Genomic DNA, 16,310 nt, shown 5'->3' with positions numbered 1-16,310 from the left:
GTGGTGAAAAAAATATTAGTTTAATGCCTGGTGTTGATTCACATCCGATTCAGGGGTGGTGCAATATAATTTTTAAATTTAATATGTATTTTTATTTTTAAACAGTATATTTTTATGAATTACGCTATTCAAATCATTAATCGAAAAAATAGTTATTTTTTAATGAAAGAGCCACTGACCTGCTTTGAACAGCTCATGACTATTTCTGGACCATATATTAGACCTAAGTTATGGATTGATGACTGTGCGTAGAAAGGCTGACATATGGTGATGGGATTTGAATAATAAAGAGGAGACTCAAATTCTGTTTATTAAATGAAGACACAAAGGAGATACTATTTTATATAATATTAGTGACATATACAGCTTAACGTGTTTGTGCATTATATCCCAATTCGCATTATTATTATTGTTAAATTAAATCATATTATTTCACCGCGTGCTGCCTCTGGCATCTGCTCTTTCGGGATTTTAGATTATGTGAAAGAAAAGGAGACCTTTTTTTCGGAAGGAACATATGGTCTTGTCTAGTAGTCTACCTTCTTTCCATGTGCAACGTCTATCTAAGAGTACCTATCCCGACATTGAAAAAACAAATCTCACACCGCGCGTCATTGTGCCGTCAGATAATAAATTGCACAATCCGAAGTCTAGTCCCAAACAATGGCGTTGTGTATTATGTTCCGTAAAAGTTTTGCACTTTTGCATGACTTCATCCCTTACGCAATCATTCGATAATTCAATCGCTAATATATAACGTCCGATTAATGGCGTTACCTAGAAATAATGCTGCCAGACAGACCGTTTGTTCAGGACGCCCTTCAGTGCTGTCAAGTTAGGTTAGGTTAGATCGTTTGTGAAAATTCCTCCCCCAACGCAGCTTTTAGTACCCCTTGCATGTGGAAAAGCTCGTTTCTGCGATTCCATGAGAGTAACTGAGAGTATTGTGGTTATATTTTATTAGTGTTAAAAAATATTGGTACTTCTAAATATATTTTAAAATTATGTATCTATAAATAACAACCATTTAGTCGATCAATAGTATGTACATATATAAATACACCATATCTAATAATATAAACTAATTGATCGACCAACGTTATATAAACAGTATCGTCTGTGGAAAATCATAATATGCCAAAAATAAACATTTTTTCAACTCCTCTTCGGATCATTTGACTAAAAATATATCATTGAAAAGTACTTGATGTAAAATAAAATTTGTATTTTTAGATTAATAAATAAAATGGTATTACAAATTCGTCTAGCTTCTGGATAACTTTCAAGTGCGCCACATACAAATTTGTAATCAATTTTCAATAGTTTTCTTAATCAATATATTTTTGATTATCTTAAGATTTTTTTTTAATTTTCCAAAGCTAATTCCTGTATGTGGTTGTTAAGTTACAAATAATTATAACTATCAATATTTGTTCGTGGGATCAATAAAACAAGTTAAATATAAGTACTTAAGCAAAATTATGGTTTGACAGATAATAAAAATAAAATATATCATTTTTTATTGGATCATTCTTATCTGTAATTATATTTTTAATAATTTTATCCAGAAATAGCTTTTTTCAGCTTCGGCTGTAATAAGCTTTTTAGCTCAATTTTCACAACAAATATCATAAAATTTGTGCTTTTTTCGTAGAGCTCACTTCCATACGGTTTATGTAATTAGATGATTTTTTAATAATCGTCTTCGCATTTTTTCAATTCAATAATGTTTTATTTTATTTTTCTTTATAAATAGAATTCCCAATAAAAAGAAAATTATTTGAGATTCTGAATCGTTTGTAATCATATTTTCTTCGTTTTGCATTTTTGTTTTTGTTCATTTGAATTTAACTTTTGAAAAAAATGGCCCTTTCTTGTACAGTAATTTTGGGTTATTATAAATAAGGACAGTTTTTTCTTTAGATCCTATAATCAACTTCTATACTGTCACAAGTGACAGGGCAAAACTATTGATGTTGTCCACCATCACTAAGTGTTTTTTATACATATGTATATGCTGCTTTCTATGAGCTGAAGTAGTTCATTATATTTGTTATACGTATTATGTACACCTAGCTACATTTGAATTGATTATCACGATATTCTTCCGTGATATTAAGAAAATCTAAGAAAACTTTATCTGTAATGATCGATCGAAATTTTAATTATATAATTAACACTAATTCTGATTTTCCAGACAGGATTAAAACAATAAAAACAAATATTTATATGGGATTCAAACTCAGATCTTTTGTTTTTTATTTTAATAAAAAAAATCCTTCAATCAATAATATGCGAAAGTCTGCTTTGAATAATGCTTAGAATTATACTCAATATTGCGTAAAACACTTCATATGTATTAATACAGGAAAGAGAAGGCAATTACGCACAGAACTTTATTAAGGTCGGAATATCGTATTTCATAAAGTAACGGACTCGACTTTTTATTTATAAAAACGCGCTATTATTAAAAACCAGCCACAGCTCAAAATGATCTATTGATTATAAATTATAAAAGACAAAATAATTTATAAAAAAAATTATAAATATAGATGTCACCGATTCCCAGACTGAAAAATATTGTAGTTAATACTTAATTGTAGCAGGATTTGTGCCACCGTTGCCCCCCCCCCCCCCCGATACTCGTAATATTATCTAATAAAAAATTTGAACTTTCTGAAAATCTATAATAACCTAATACATGTTATCAATATGCCAAAACCGAGGCAGGCAGCCCCCTCCTTCCCCCGCTACGCTACGTGCCCTTTACATATTATATGTATGTAAAAAATGAACAAAACATTTTTTTAAGTTTGATGAAATATGTTAATGGTTATCAGGCATTTCGTTATTTAAGCACGTGCTCGACTCTGGTGTAACTTCAATTTTTATCGATTCTAACTAGCCAAATTTTCGAACCAGCTAAAAATATTTTTATGTATATTTTATCTGGACCATAAAATCAACATTTGCTAAACTGTTGTTTATTGCTTTTACATATTTAACTTAGCTGGTGTAGGTATATTTTTTAGCGCATTAATTTTTAGAACGACGTCCTTCCATCGGAAAATTGCCGTCCCCAAACAAGTGCCGCCCGGGGTAGTCCGTCACCTTCCCCCCCCCTCCGCCCCTCAAGCTACGCCACTGCTTGTAGGTATTTATTACTTTGATTGACTTACCCAGTTGGTATAGGTACCTGTCAGGATACAACGGAAGATGAAAAATATGGGGCTTAGACCCCAAGTCTTATATTGTGATTTAAAATATTTTTAAAAACTTTGTAATCAAATTAGTATTACAATACAATAGTATTACATTTTTTAGGAGTTTTAATAAAAATTTAAGTTCTAATTAATAATAAGATGTGTTATTACCCGAAAGAGTATTTTTGGTCAATAGTCAGCTACTTTGACAACTAGTCAATTGTACTGGTTTAACGTTTTTTTTCGTTTAAAAATAAAAATAAAAAATGCTTGAACACACAAACGTCAACTTCTACTAAATAAAAAAAAATATCACGATATTCATCCGTGAGATTAGGAAAATCTGGGTAAACCTAATCTGTGATAAAATGACATATTTTAAAAAATATTTTCGGAACAGATTCGAGACTGTTTTTTTTAGATTTTCTTTGAGGGATAACCAGAGAATTTTTGATTTAGAATCAGGGACGTCATTTCAATTTTTTTCCAGGAAAGGGGGTTGGGGCAAAATTTGCCCAATCATTAGTTGTTTTTAATAGTTTAAAAAAAAATCAGAATTGTATGGTAGCTTTGAAACTATGGCGTCTATAAATCCACTGGACTATTGCCAGTCTCTAAACTTACCGTACACAAACAGAAGTAGCGCAGCACTGACTCGACCGATCGAGTTTTGATGTTTTTAGGACGGATCTTTCAACCCATAGCCATCGATGCTCAATAAACATTTTCTGACTTTCGGGCTACGATTAAGCGCGCTGCGCTCGAATTCAAATCACGCAGCATCCGCAAGGAGCGTATTAAATAAATATACACATTGGCAATCGATAATCCGCCGCTCGCGAATATCGGCACGCCATCGCTAATGCGTTTAATTAATTCCAATTGGCGTAATGATTTTCCGCGCTGACCAATCGCGCGGCCCGGGGGCGGGATGAGCGACTTCGGAGGGGGGGTAGGGCAAAATTCAAATAGTCGTCGATTCATTTGTTTCGGGCGCGCTTGTAAAAATATTGCAACGCCGCATTCGGCTGTTGCTGATGACTCATTTTCCGCGCGGCGTTCTCAATTAGACGCGGCGGGGGGTGCGTTTGAGGGGTGGGCGCGGGCGGCGGGGAGGGTCCGCCCGGCTGTACTATCGATCGGCGAGTTGTTTTTGAACGCAGCACGCACTTCGTGCCCGACGCGGATCGGTGCACGCACTATTGCCGTTCGGTAGGCTCGCGAACGCGCGCAACCACTACTCGACCCGATGCGCTCGCGAACGCGCGGGATGACTCGCCCGAACGGAAATCGTCCCCCGACGCTATTACAAAATGATTTTTATTTTATTTTAGTAGATAATTGAAGATAACAAACATACAACTGTAAATTGCTTCCGAGTTGTTTTAACTTAGTAGTATTTTCTTGAAGCTCAAATCGACTTTTATTGAAGGGCTGTCACTCAAAACTTCGTAAATTCCTGATATGTGCAAATATATTGATGTCACGCCTAATAACATCACTAATCACTGTCAGCATGCTTTAGTGGACCAGCAACAGGATTTACGTCCACGTCATACCTCGATACTAATATCCAGATTGATGGCGTCTACGCCGATTTTTAAAAAGCATTCGACAAGATTTGTCACAATCTTTGTTGGAAAATTACTTGTTTGCTAAAAACGCTCTCGAATCACCGCCGTTAGTATTTGAGCTAGGTACTCGTCACTCCGAGTATTTCTCTCTTTCTGGAGCACCGCAGGGATCCAATTCAGGTCCTCTTCTTTATCTTTATAAATGACACATATGGTAATTAAGAACTGAGTGAACAAATATCCTAATGTTTCAGAATATTCGCACAAATGCGAATTTAATGTCTTTACAAAAACACCTTGCCTGGCAGAATTCCACTATAAGTAGTTTAGGCCAAACTCAGAGACGTCATTTCATATTTTTCCAGTGTAGCGCAAAGACCAGTTACTGGTCATTTTTTAATATTTCCATTTCAATAATAATCATTAAATAACATGATTTTTTCTGGCCAAATTCAAGGAGGTCCCTGTTTAGTTCACGTCAAAAGCAATAAAATCGTGCTGTCGCCGTTAAAGTGGGAACGCTCGGTTATCTAGCGCTCATGTTAAGTCTTTTTATAACAATATTTCGTATTATTATTAAGCATATTTAAATCGAATTTACTACGTATTATTCTGTCATCATTAGCAAGCGGCCACAATGGTTTCGCTTAAAAAATGTTACTCATAAAACGTTATTTTTACATAAACGTCGAAACTCGACTTTATTTTAGATTTTTGCGGGAGGAGGGCTAAATTTGACCAGTTAGTGGCCGTTTTTTTAATATTCATTAAATTACATGAACTTTTCTAGTCAAATTCAATTTAATTAAAATCCACGTCAAAAGCAATAAATCGTGCCGTCGTCGTCGCAGTGCAAAATCTCGATAATTTAGCGTTAATACTATGAATTCTATATTAATATTACAAATTAAATGAGGAACATATAAACTGAATTTTGAACAATAGAAGAGCGCAAAACACAATTATCGCTTCTTAGAAGTCAAAAATCCACATCAAAAGCAATAAAATCGTGCCGACGCCGTCGCAGTTTTATTGCTTTTGACGTGAATTTTTGACTTCTGAGAAGTGATAATTGTTTTTGAGCCCTCCTGTTGACGAAAATTCGGTTTAAATCCACTATGACCAATTCTCTCATATCAAAAGTCCGTTGTAATTTAGTCAAGAATAGGATTATATTCTGGAAACATAGTGTTAGATCGAAGTGCAGACGAACTATGGAGCAATATTTAAGATGCGACGTATGTCTATATTTCTTCCGCCTTTTTTTGCCTGAAACTTGAGTTGGATTAGTTTTTATTTTGGACTTGATGAAAGTTTTAAAACTATACTTAGTTAAATAGCGTTAGGTTTGGTTTTGTACAGCATGTGTTCGTTTCGCTACTATGAAATTGAGTTTTATAGACATTTTAGAGCAGCATATAATTTCACTAGCGCCTTTCAGTTAAATTATATTTTCCTTAGTAGAAATATGTATCTAAATATTTGGGCTTCACTCTTAAAAATACATCAAACACAACGCATAATACATAAATAATGATAAGTATGTAAATGTATATATTACTACGTATAAAAAGTTGAAATCATATCATTTTACTAGCACCTGCTAGATAAATTAAATTTTTACTGGTAAAAATGTATTCCGATATGATTTCACTGAAATGACATATTTTCGGGAAAATTCGATTCATTTCAGTATTTTTAATATTACTTATGTATTTTTCTGACCAAATTCAAGGAGCGGCAAATGCCCCCATCTGCTCCCCCCCCCCCCCAAATGACATCACTGGCCAAACTTTCTCAAACTTTTTTGCCCCATAGACCACTTGCTGATTTTTTCCCTTGTAGATCCACTCTGTCTGCCGAATATTGAATGTTCCTAAACCAATTAATGTCAAATGTGTTTTTCACAGCTGACACAGTGCTACTCACTCTAATAGGGTTTTTTTGTAGAATGAAAAATTGTAAAAAAAAAAGAAAAACATGTATGATTTTTATACAGACCTTTATTGAAAAGTCACAAAAATAAAGTGAATATTTGGATTTAAGATGAATCAAATCAGAACCTATTATAGTTTTTACTTAAAATTATACAAATTCAAAATATACATAATAATGATAAATATTTAACCCTTTGAAGAGCTTGCAAAATTAAATTATAAAACATATTCTAATGCAATATGAAGAAATTAAAAAAAAATATACAACAGAATCCAGAGAATGTTCTTCTCCAAATAAATCTGAATTTATAGTTTTATTGCTAATATGACATAATAATTGTAAAAAAAGTTACTTTGAAAGCAAAAATTCCGAAAATGTTTTATATATATAAGTAAACATAGTAACTACATATAAATTTCTAAACTAGCTAGAGTATGATTTTACAAAATGTATATGCTTCTAAGAATATGGCATTGCTTTAACCGTCTGGTTGCCAAAATCCGATATGTTGACTTCCGATGTCATTAATGTAGAAAACAATCGATACATTTATAATGGACTGTATGCTATATGCTTTAGGAGTAAATATCAGTTTTTTTGAAATTATTTTTTTTATATGTAATACATTGTTATTTTGTTGGTAATCCCAAAAAGTTCGGCAACCACAAGGTTAATGTCCCAAACATAATGGTGAAAAAAAAATATTTAATTCATAAAATATTTATAATCATATTCATTTGTGTGCAAATGTGCCCATTTTTACAAAAACGTCTGCGGTCAATCCGCCTTCGTTTATATTTATAAGTTTTTTTAGCTCATGAATCGTATTTTTTTGCATTCTACATTAAAGTGTCCATAGCCTAAGAAAATACCTGTATGGTGTCGAATACTATAGCCCGAATTGAACTTATTACATGTTTCTTTTAAAATGGATTCATATTAGCTCGACCCATTGTTTATAGGCTGTTCTCTTTATATGAATTTCGCGAATTCGGCGAAAGAACACACTCATACAAATACACATGAGTATTTGTATATAAAAATGGCGGCCGATTGTACTGCTGCTTTACGGTTGTGAGTTATTATGCGTCATTAAAATTTTTGCAACAATAAAATTGGCATATCGAAACGCTACATCTTTTATTTTTTGGGCGCATAACAATTGCTTTCCGCTCCGAGTTTGGTACTTGGTGTGTATTTTGTAAATTACAGGACATTCTCAGTGAATGCTAAATATCTTTTTATTTATTGTATGAATCAGATTATTAATTATTTTAATTTATTAAAATACACATCTACATAGTGTCCATGCCTAGACAATGTTTTTACGTATCAAATATTAGCTTTGGATTGAATTACATATTTTTTGTTGTTCAATTCCTTCCGGATCTTTCACACGCGCTCTTCCCTACTACGGGTTGGTTCAAGGCTATTTACAATGACTCATATATTGCTTTGACCACTCATATTAATTTCCTTTATAAGCATACTTAAGTTTATTTTCCGCACCTTTGCTATAAGACATTATATATGACACGATTTGTCTATACATCAGTCATTGATAACGCCTGAATAAATTTTGGTGCCATTAATGACACTTGTTTTATTGATCAAACCGGATGTAGCACCTTTATGTTAAACTGTATAAATACATGAGAGTTTTTCTTGAAATATATTTAGCTGTCGAAGTCGGTTACGCCCGCATTTTGCACCTATTTATGTATATGGTGTCCTTCAACGATGCTTTCTGTTGAATAATTTACTTGTATTTGGATGCTTCGGTCGTGAGATTGTGACATGCAAACTACCATGATAGAAGCCTTCATCTCGCTAGTCAAATCCATTTATTGCCATCGTGAAATGCTATAAATTTTAATTACTTTGATTAAAAAAATATTTGCTCGACTTTTACATTGCTTGGCGGAAGTATTGCTACATTTTTAAGCCAATCGTTGTACCAATTTCATTAATTGGGTCAGTGAGACAAATTTTACACGTTCTTAAAAAATAATTTTAAAGTTGTACATTACTTCATGTGCAGATGTTTTATAATAAAATTATAATACTCAACAAATAAAACAACTAATCACAGGTCTCGATCCACTGAAAGCAACGATGTTGTAAACCACGTATTTTTTGTCATATTATCATTCCTACAATGTTGATAAGTTTGGAGTCGCCAATTTACATTTTTTTTAATGTCTGCTAATTTGTATTGCGCAATGATTAACAATTCCACAAATTTGACCCAATCTTAATTTTTATTATTTGCCATTTCGCGAGTGGCAAACACATCAGTCACACCCAGTGACACCACGGCCGGTAGCGGCATCCAAGGTGGCAGGACACACCGTTTACACCTGGCGCCCCTTTGCAGCTGCCGCCCGCCCGACTCGGCCCGGTGAACCTATGAAAATTGCGCAATTCCTGAATACTCGACACTTTGTTCTTCTTGTCGTTCTGCTTCTCCTCGTGTGTCCCGCCATTTCTATTTCCAGACACGCATTAGGCGCATCCGCTGTGACACGGGACACTTTTACCATGAATGTTTGCCTTCGCGATCTTTGATTAAACCTGTGTAAAAAATGGCATAGAATCCCATCCGCAACGTACCTGAGATCCTTACCTCAGGTAAAATAAGGACACTAAGCGTCGGATGTATAAGTATTATCGCGACCTTGTTTATTTTTAATTTAAAATTTGGCACTAGAAAAATTCAACCGTTTTGTAATAACGCGTTTTTAATTTATTATGTATTAACCATTTCAATGCCAGAGGGGTCAACACAGGTGTTTTGGGCGTTGAAGGCGATATAAATCTTCGTATGAATATTTTTAGATACAGTCCGGTAAGGATTAACGTTGAAAAATAATTAATAACGCAAAAAGAAAATCACGTGAATCGTTTATTATGAAAGTGATATAAGTCATATATTGTATAATACATATTTTAATTTTTCTATAATTTGATTAAAAAGCGTTTTAACACTACATTAAAATGATTCTTAGCATTATAAAAAAAAAATTTTATGTACTAGTTGAATTATTTTTTACGATAATAATATTTTTGATACATTAACTCATGCCAAAAATCCTTGAATCTGGTGTCGTCATTATATTATATTTGTATGTTTTACTTTAATTTAGAGGTAATAAGCATATTTATTTCTTTTTTTGCTTTTTTTTTATCAAACCTAAAGTTGTTTTGTAATTCATTTTATAAGGCATATTTCTTAAGAATCTTATCCGCGATATTTTGAACCCATATACGCGCTCTGCCTTATTATTTTATTTTCTGTGATATTGATTCCTTAATTAAAATTAAAATCAAGTAAAATCCCAGTAATATATTTCATACAGCTACGTGTATAAATATTAGTAAAAATAAAATAACCCACTAAGATAAATAGCTATTTGGTAGTTAAAAAATTGGTACAGCAATATAAAAATAAGCTTTTATTAATAATGCATAAAAGTCTTTGTTGAAAAATTATCATATAGTGTTATTTCTGTTTTAAAACACCAAAAATATTTAAAATCTTTAGAAACGAATAAATAAGTTGTCTTTCTTTACCTTTTCAACGCGAAGCCTAACATATGATGGGCTACCGAGTTTAGCAGTATTAAAATTAGTTTTTCCTTAACTTAAAAGTGATAATCATTACCTTTTTTTCAGATAGCTTTAATACATTTTACTAGACCCATTCAAAAAAATTTTATCCACTGTATTTTCAAACAAATTTTTGCGTTCTTATTTAGTACTTTTTTTTAGTATTTATTTTCCTACAACATAATATCTATTGTCCGACATTTTAAAAGTTTAAAAATTTGCGAAATATACAGTAGTAGCAAATATATAATATATTATATTTACATGTTTAAATTTTCTCTGATTTAATTTGAACGAAAAATCCAAAATGTCTTTTTCATCATTTCTTAAGATTAAAGATGTTTTGTAAAACATACTATATGTTACACTTTTTGAGAATCTTATCCTTTGTATTTTTATATATGTTAATTATGTTTTACAATAAAATTATCATATAGTGTTAATTATGTTTTACATCACTGCAAATATTAAAAATCTTTAGGAACAAATAAATAAGTTGTCTCTCTTAATCCTTTCAACGCGAAGTTCAACATACAACCGAGTTTGATATTTGCGTTTAGCAGTAATAATCTTAATTTATTGATTTTTTGTTTTTTTCCTTATTATAAAAGTGATATTCATAACCTGTTTTTTCAATTTTATATGACCCATTCAAAAAAATCTTTTCCGTTGTATTTTCCAACCAATTTTTGCGTTCTTCTTTAATATTTTTTTTTTAGTATTTATTTTCCTACAATAGAATATCTATTGTCTGATATTTTAAAAGTTTAAAAATTTGCGAAATATACAGTAGTAGCAAATCTTTAATATATTTATATATGTTTTAATTTCCTCTGATTTCGTTTGCACGATAAATCCAAAATATGTATTTTTCATCATTACCAAAGATTAAGATGATACTACGCGAAATCTCAGTATAGCGAAGCTCGTTGTGATGCAAAATACAGTGTAGTTTGTTTATCTTAAGCAACAGTAATTTTTTAAATATTTTATTATTAAAGCAACAGAAGGTTTTGCTCCATTTTTGTTAAGTTTTCCCGGAAAATCCATTTTATATTAATTGAAGATGATTAAATGTATATAAATATGATTTAATATATGTACTTATCTTGCTTGGAAATTATCACTAAAATAAAATTCGTTTACTCTATCTTTTCAACATCAAGTGCTAAAAAATATAATCCTTCATGATAAAGGAAAGGATTTATCAATAAATATTTCGAGATGTTAAAAAAAATGTGTTTGATAAGTTTACCTTTGGATTCAATCTGTTTTATAATATAAACGTATTTTTGGTTATATTTTTGCACATTAAACTTACAGCCCCTTTTTACGATCGCCAATTATTTTGTTGCTTTCTAATTGCGCACAACAGTCGTAGAATTAAAGTGCGCCGTTCTCCACGAGTAATTTCAATCGCGAACAATGTTACAAGGCAATAATTAAAGTTTACGTACATTGCCGCACCTCGCACAGTTCGCTTTTACGGGCTGAATGTAGGCTATATGGTTACGGGGTAGAACACATTTAATTATATCGTTGAGCGTTATAATAATCACAGCTAGTTCAATTAGCAGATTTAATTTTTTTTAGATTCAGTATTTTCCTCACAGACACTTCTGCCATTAGAACCCTAATAAACGCGGTTTTAAGAGGTATAGAAATGAGTTTTATTAAGATCCTTGTATAGTGTTTTATAATGTAAATAATTTCCACTATTCATTTAGTTGTGTGTTTCAAGTGATTGAAATTACTAAATTAAAATATATAACGGTGTATCTAAATCGCGATGCTTATGTTGGAAATTCGGCCGTGTGCACTATTGTAGAGAGGGTGGAACGAGATCGTAAAGAGCGCGGCCGACGTGAACGTGAAAATGTCACGTAAATATTCTCAGAAAGGAGAAAGGAGGCTCGACTCGTGCCGACATGTTCGCTCTACGCGAACACTACAGCGGAAAAGCTTTGCTGTAATTTTAAAAATACTCACATATACAAATGTATGTAGTTGAACATACCTTTAAGGTGCATGTTTGCATAATAATATATTTTTAAATGAAAGGAAATAAAAATTGCAAAAAATTTGGTATCAATGGTAGATTGCTTTTTATTTCAAATACCATATTTAAGGAAAGGTACAATCAAAATTGGGGTTACAAAAAACTCATTTCTAGATCTTTACATTATAATTTGGAGGGAAAGAACTGCCATACAAATTATATAGTAAGCTAAAATATCACGAGTAATATAAAAAATACGTATAGTTTGTAAACTAGTAATTTCAATACCTTAATAGCTTTCAAAATTAAGGGATGAATGTAATGTTTTAATATGGATAATACAATTTAAGTTAAAAATATCGTTTACGTATTTTAGGCATGTTGAAATACATCTGTAGGCAATTGGTAGTAGCTTCATAGGCAATATTTTACGAATTATTTAAACTTGTTTTATTGCATTTTTTATGATCAAGTACATCTATGGTAATAATGTAGAAGATATTTTATCTTGTAAAGCTTCCTCAGTTGCACGTTAACCCCGGTTATGTAAAGACAAACCCAAAATGTTGGAAGTGTGGGAAGAGGAGATCGATCTTAAAATAATTGAAAATCTGTATTTATCGATGCCAGGCAGAATACAAGAATTTATTAAAAATATAGGTGAAATTACATTTTATTTACAAACTTCTAATTTTTAAATGTTCTCAATATTGCATTCTATGAGTGGAACCAAAAAAAGGTCGCGCGCACGTGTTGAGTTGTAGGCTCGCTATTATGCACTTGCTGGGACGATAAAAAATATGTCTCTCTCAGAATTGACGCAATTATACATTCCTAATTTTACGACACCTGTATTTTTTTAACAGTAATAATGCATCAAAGTTGATAAAATAATCAAAAAACGTATAAGAACCGCCATGGCAACTTTCAATTGGCCACAGCTGTACTTGTCGAAGGTACGCCATAATATAAATTATTGAAAAATAGACTTAAACTATTGATCAAATCACATTTGAAATTATATTTGTATAAAGATACTTATAATATATAAGTTAGTCATCCATAATAAATATAAATAAAGGTCAAAAAGTAGCCAATCGTCGTGGCATTTAGGACTATGTAGGTCAGTGTTATAATAATCCAGAATATCAATTCAACAAAAATATTATGTATAATTACCAGGGCTTTCTTTTAAACATAAAAGGTGCCTCAATCACTTCTTGTCAAGCATTTTACTAAAGAAAATTATATTAAATATCATTTAAATTAAATTTATAGCAGCTTTACCTATGCCACGAAGTGCATAAAAAATTAAACAAAATTTATATGAAAGATTTATTTATTTCAAAATTTATTGATATGAGAGCATTGGTTAAAGTGTATTTAAATTGAATTTTGGTCAATAGGAGGGCGCAAAAAACAATTATCACTTCTCAGAAGTCAAAAATTCACGTCAAAAGCAATAAAATCATGTCGGCGCCGTCGCAGTGGGAACGCTCGTTGCCGAGCGTTCCCACTGCGACGGCGACGGCATGATTTTATTGCTTTTGACGTGGATTTTTGACTTCTGAGAAGTGATAATTGTTTTTTGCGCTCTCCTATTGGTCAAAATTCGATTTAGATGCGCTTCATTTGATTCTCACTCACTGCAAATCGTAATATGGTAGCGTCTTATCTTTACATATTTTAAATCCATACTTTTCATAGCTTCTTATCATACCAATATTGCCATATTTTCTGTTATTGTCCTAGTCTTTTTTTAGCGGGACCAGCGGTTAAGAAGCAACCAGAGTTTTATTTCATTTTTAAACTTGGGGTTAAACTTTTACGCTTAAAAAAATAATGCCGTCATATTTACGTAAAACTAAAGAAATGAAATGTTACGCAGATTGTCAATGTTTTTTAAACATTGAAAATACTGTTAAAATAGGTGCCGGAACGCCGTTCCACCGCGTTACATTACAAAAAAAAAACAAATGGGAATTTATATGTGTTTATCGTATTATTTGTGTCGTTAACTATCAAACTTGAATAAGTCTGTAGTATGTGAAAATTCGTTTTTTGGAAATGAGATTAATTTAGCTCAGATTATTTGACAGATTGGAATAAAATTATTTATATTTTACTGCCATTAAAAATTTGACTTATTCAAGTTTCATTTTTTACGATATATTTGATGCACTTGCTTACTGTTCCTTTTTGATTTCTACAGTTCTCGATCGACAAGATATCCCTTCGATCTTCCACCAGAAATCATGTAGGTCCTATATTTATTAATAAACATACTAACTATTATATTATATTGTAGTTTATATAATACAATAAGTAGCATATAAATCAGAGTTTATTTTGGATAGAATTAAATGTAATTTTTTAACTTTACAGGGAGGGCAAAAAATAGTGTTGTTAAAAACTTTCATTTTGCAGTAAATAAACGTGTATTAAAGTAACTTTCACCTAATGTAGATTAGTAAGTACATGTTCTAAACCAGTTTTATTTACTTATATATTTAAAAAATATTGATTAAATGTTATTAGTCAAAATATGTTGTTCAAATGCATCTAAAAAAATTAATAAAAGTCAAATCAAGTCAAATCTTATGTACAAAAATGCAGAACATTCTACGCGATATTTATCGATATATAAAAATGTGGGTATTTCTGCGACTATATTGTTTTTAAAATACTGTTATTTAATTAAAATAGAGTAATAAATATAAATATATAATAATTGAAAATTTCAAGGCAAAAATATTGCATACTCTTCATTGTAAATATCTGAAAAAATAGTAGTTTAATGTAATGGTTTAAATGGGAATTTTCTTAAAAATGTTATGACTCATGTATGTATGATTCACCATTAAGCTCTGATTCATATGTTGCTTACTATATTATAGGCACCACTATATAACTAATATAGTAAAGCTTCTTAATAGTATACTTAAAATTACTCGATGCGACGATGTGAGTAATCAAATTTACCTTTGTCGGAGCTTTCTCAGATGCGTGCGAGATTGTTTCACATATAAAACTTCATACGATCATTCGAATTACATTCGCCAAAGTTATTATTATAAAGAAGAAGACGGCGCTGTCAATACATAAAAAAGCTAAACGTTTTCCGATTCGAACGCAAATCCGTATTGGTTTTTTATTGGCGTGGCGAGTCTTCGCTCTCGGGTTGGTTCATCCCTTCGGCTCGGTTTGAAGCGTAATCGCAAATATCGCGATATCACATTTGGGTCGCGCGAAAAATTCCCGGAATTTCCTTTCCCGCTTTTAAAACGCTTCAAACGAATCGATAGTCGTCCACGTCGGGCCACGCAGCGAGTTGTTGAAAATTTTCACTTTTTCCCGACCCACCCCATACTCCTGTCCCGTTTCTGCCACCATCGCAATTTTCCCCGTCTCTCACTTTTGACGGCGATGCGTCACAAACAGTTTTTTCTCAGCCGAACCTTCGGGCGTTTGCAATCACGAGCGTACTATTTACTACGCTCGTATGATAATTCAAAGGGATGAGAGAAAAGTTTTTTATTTCCTCTGTATCCGCTCGTTGTTGTATGCCTCAACATTTGTATGGGTATGGCAAGAAAGTTCTGTGACTTGACTATTTTTTTTTATTTCAATAAAGCTATGGTAAAACCTTAAGTCTTGTTCTATCATATCTATAAATTATATTCTGCATCTCATTGATTTTACATACTACTGGATATGTTTTAGATTGATTATATATGTATATCAATTTTTGTAAACTCTGAGAATTTCAAAATATATTAATATATTACAAAAGTTTTTTATCTACATTGAATTAAATTATTTGACAGTATTCAAATTGTACTATTGTACTGGCTTTTAATAAGAAAAATATGCGGTAAACCAAATGTCTTACCTCTATGGCCTAGCGGCCGCCCAGGTTGGGCGCATGTAAACCATACGTAGTCAGATTTGAGTTAAAATACAGAATTTCTCTGAATTCCAACAATA

At 31.8% G+C, this 16,310-nt stretch overlaps 1 protein-coding gene across 6 annotated transcripts in view; it reads left to right on the top strand.

Annotated features, from left to right (window-relative positions):
* Positions 1–16,310, top strand: part of Tet (Ten-Eleven Translocation (TET) family protein) — a 186,048-nt gene that overhangs the window by 66,691 nt on the left and 103,047 nt on the right. For 2 of the 6 annotated variants that reach the window (XM_088199110.1, XM_088199109.1), the window contains exon 4: positions 14,536–14,580. The exons of the other annotated variants lie outside the window; for them this stretch is intronic. In XM_088199110.1, the coding sequence (XP_088055236.1) occupies positions 14,536–14,580 (45 nt within the window). The remainder of the gene's footprint in view (positions 1–14,535; positions 14,581–16,310) is intronic. 6 annotated transcript variants of the gene reach the window in all.

This window comes from Plectrocnemia conspersa, unplaced genomic scaffold (assembly GCF_051122295.1).
Source record: "Plectrocnemia conspersa isolate PC_06_02 unplaced genomic scaffold, ASM5112229v1 ptg000012l, whole genome shotgun sequence".
NCBI lineage: Eukaryota > Metazoa > Arthropoda > Insecta > Trichoptera > Polycentropodidae > Plectrocnemia > Plectrocnemia conspersa.
Note: the sequence above shows the minus strand (reverse complement) of the source record. Positions and strands in the feature narration are given on the sequence as shown.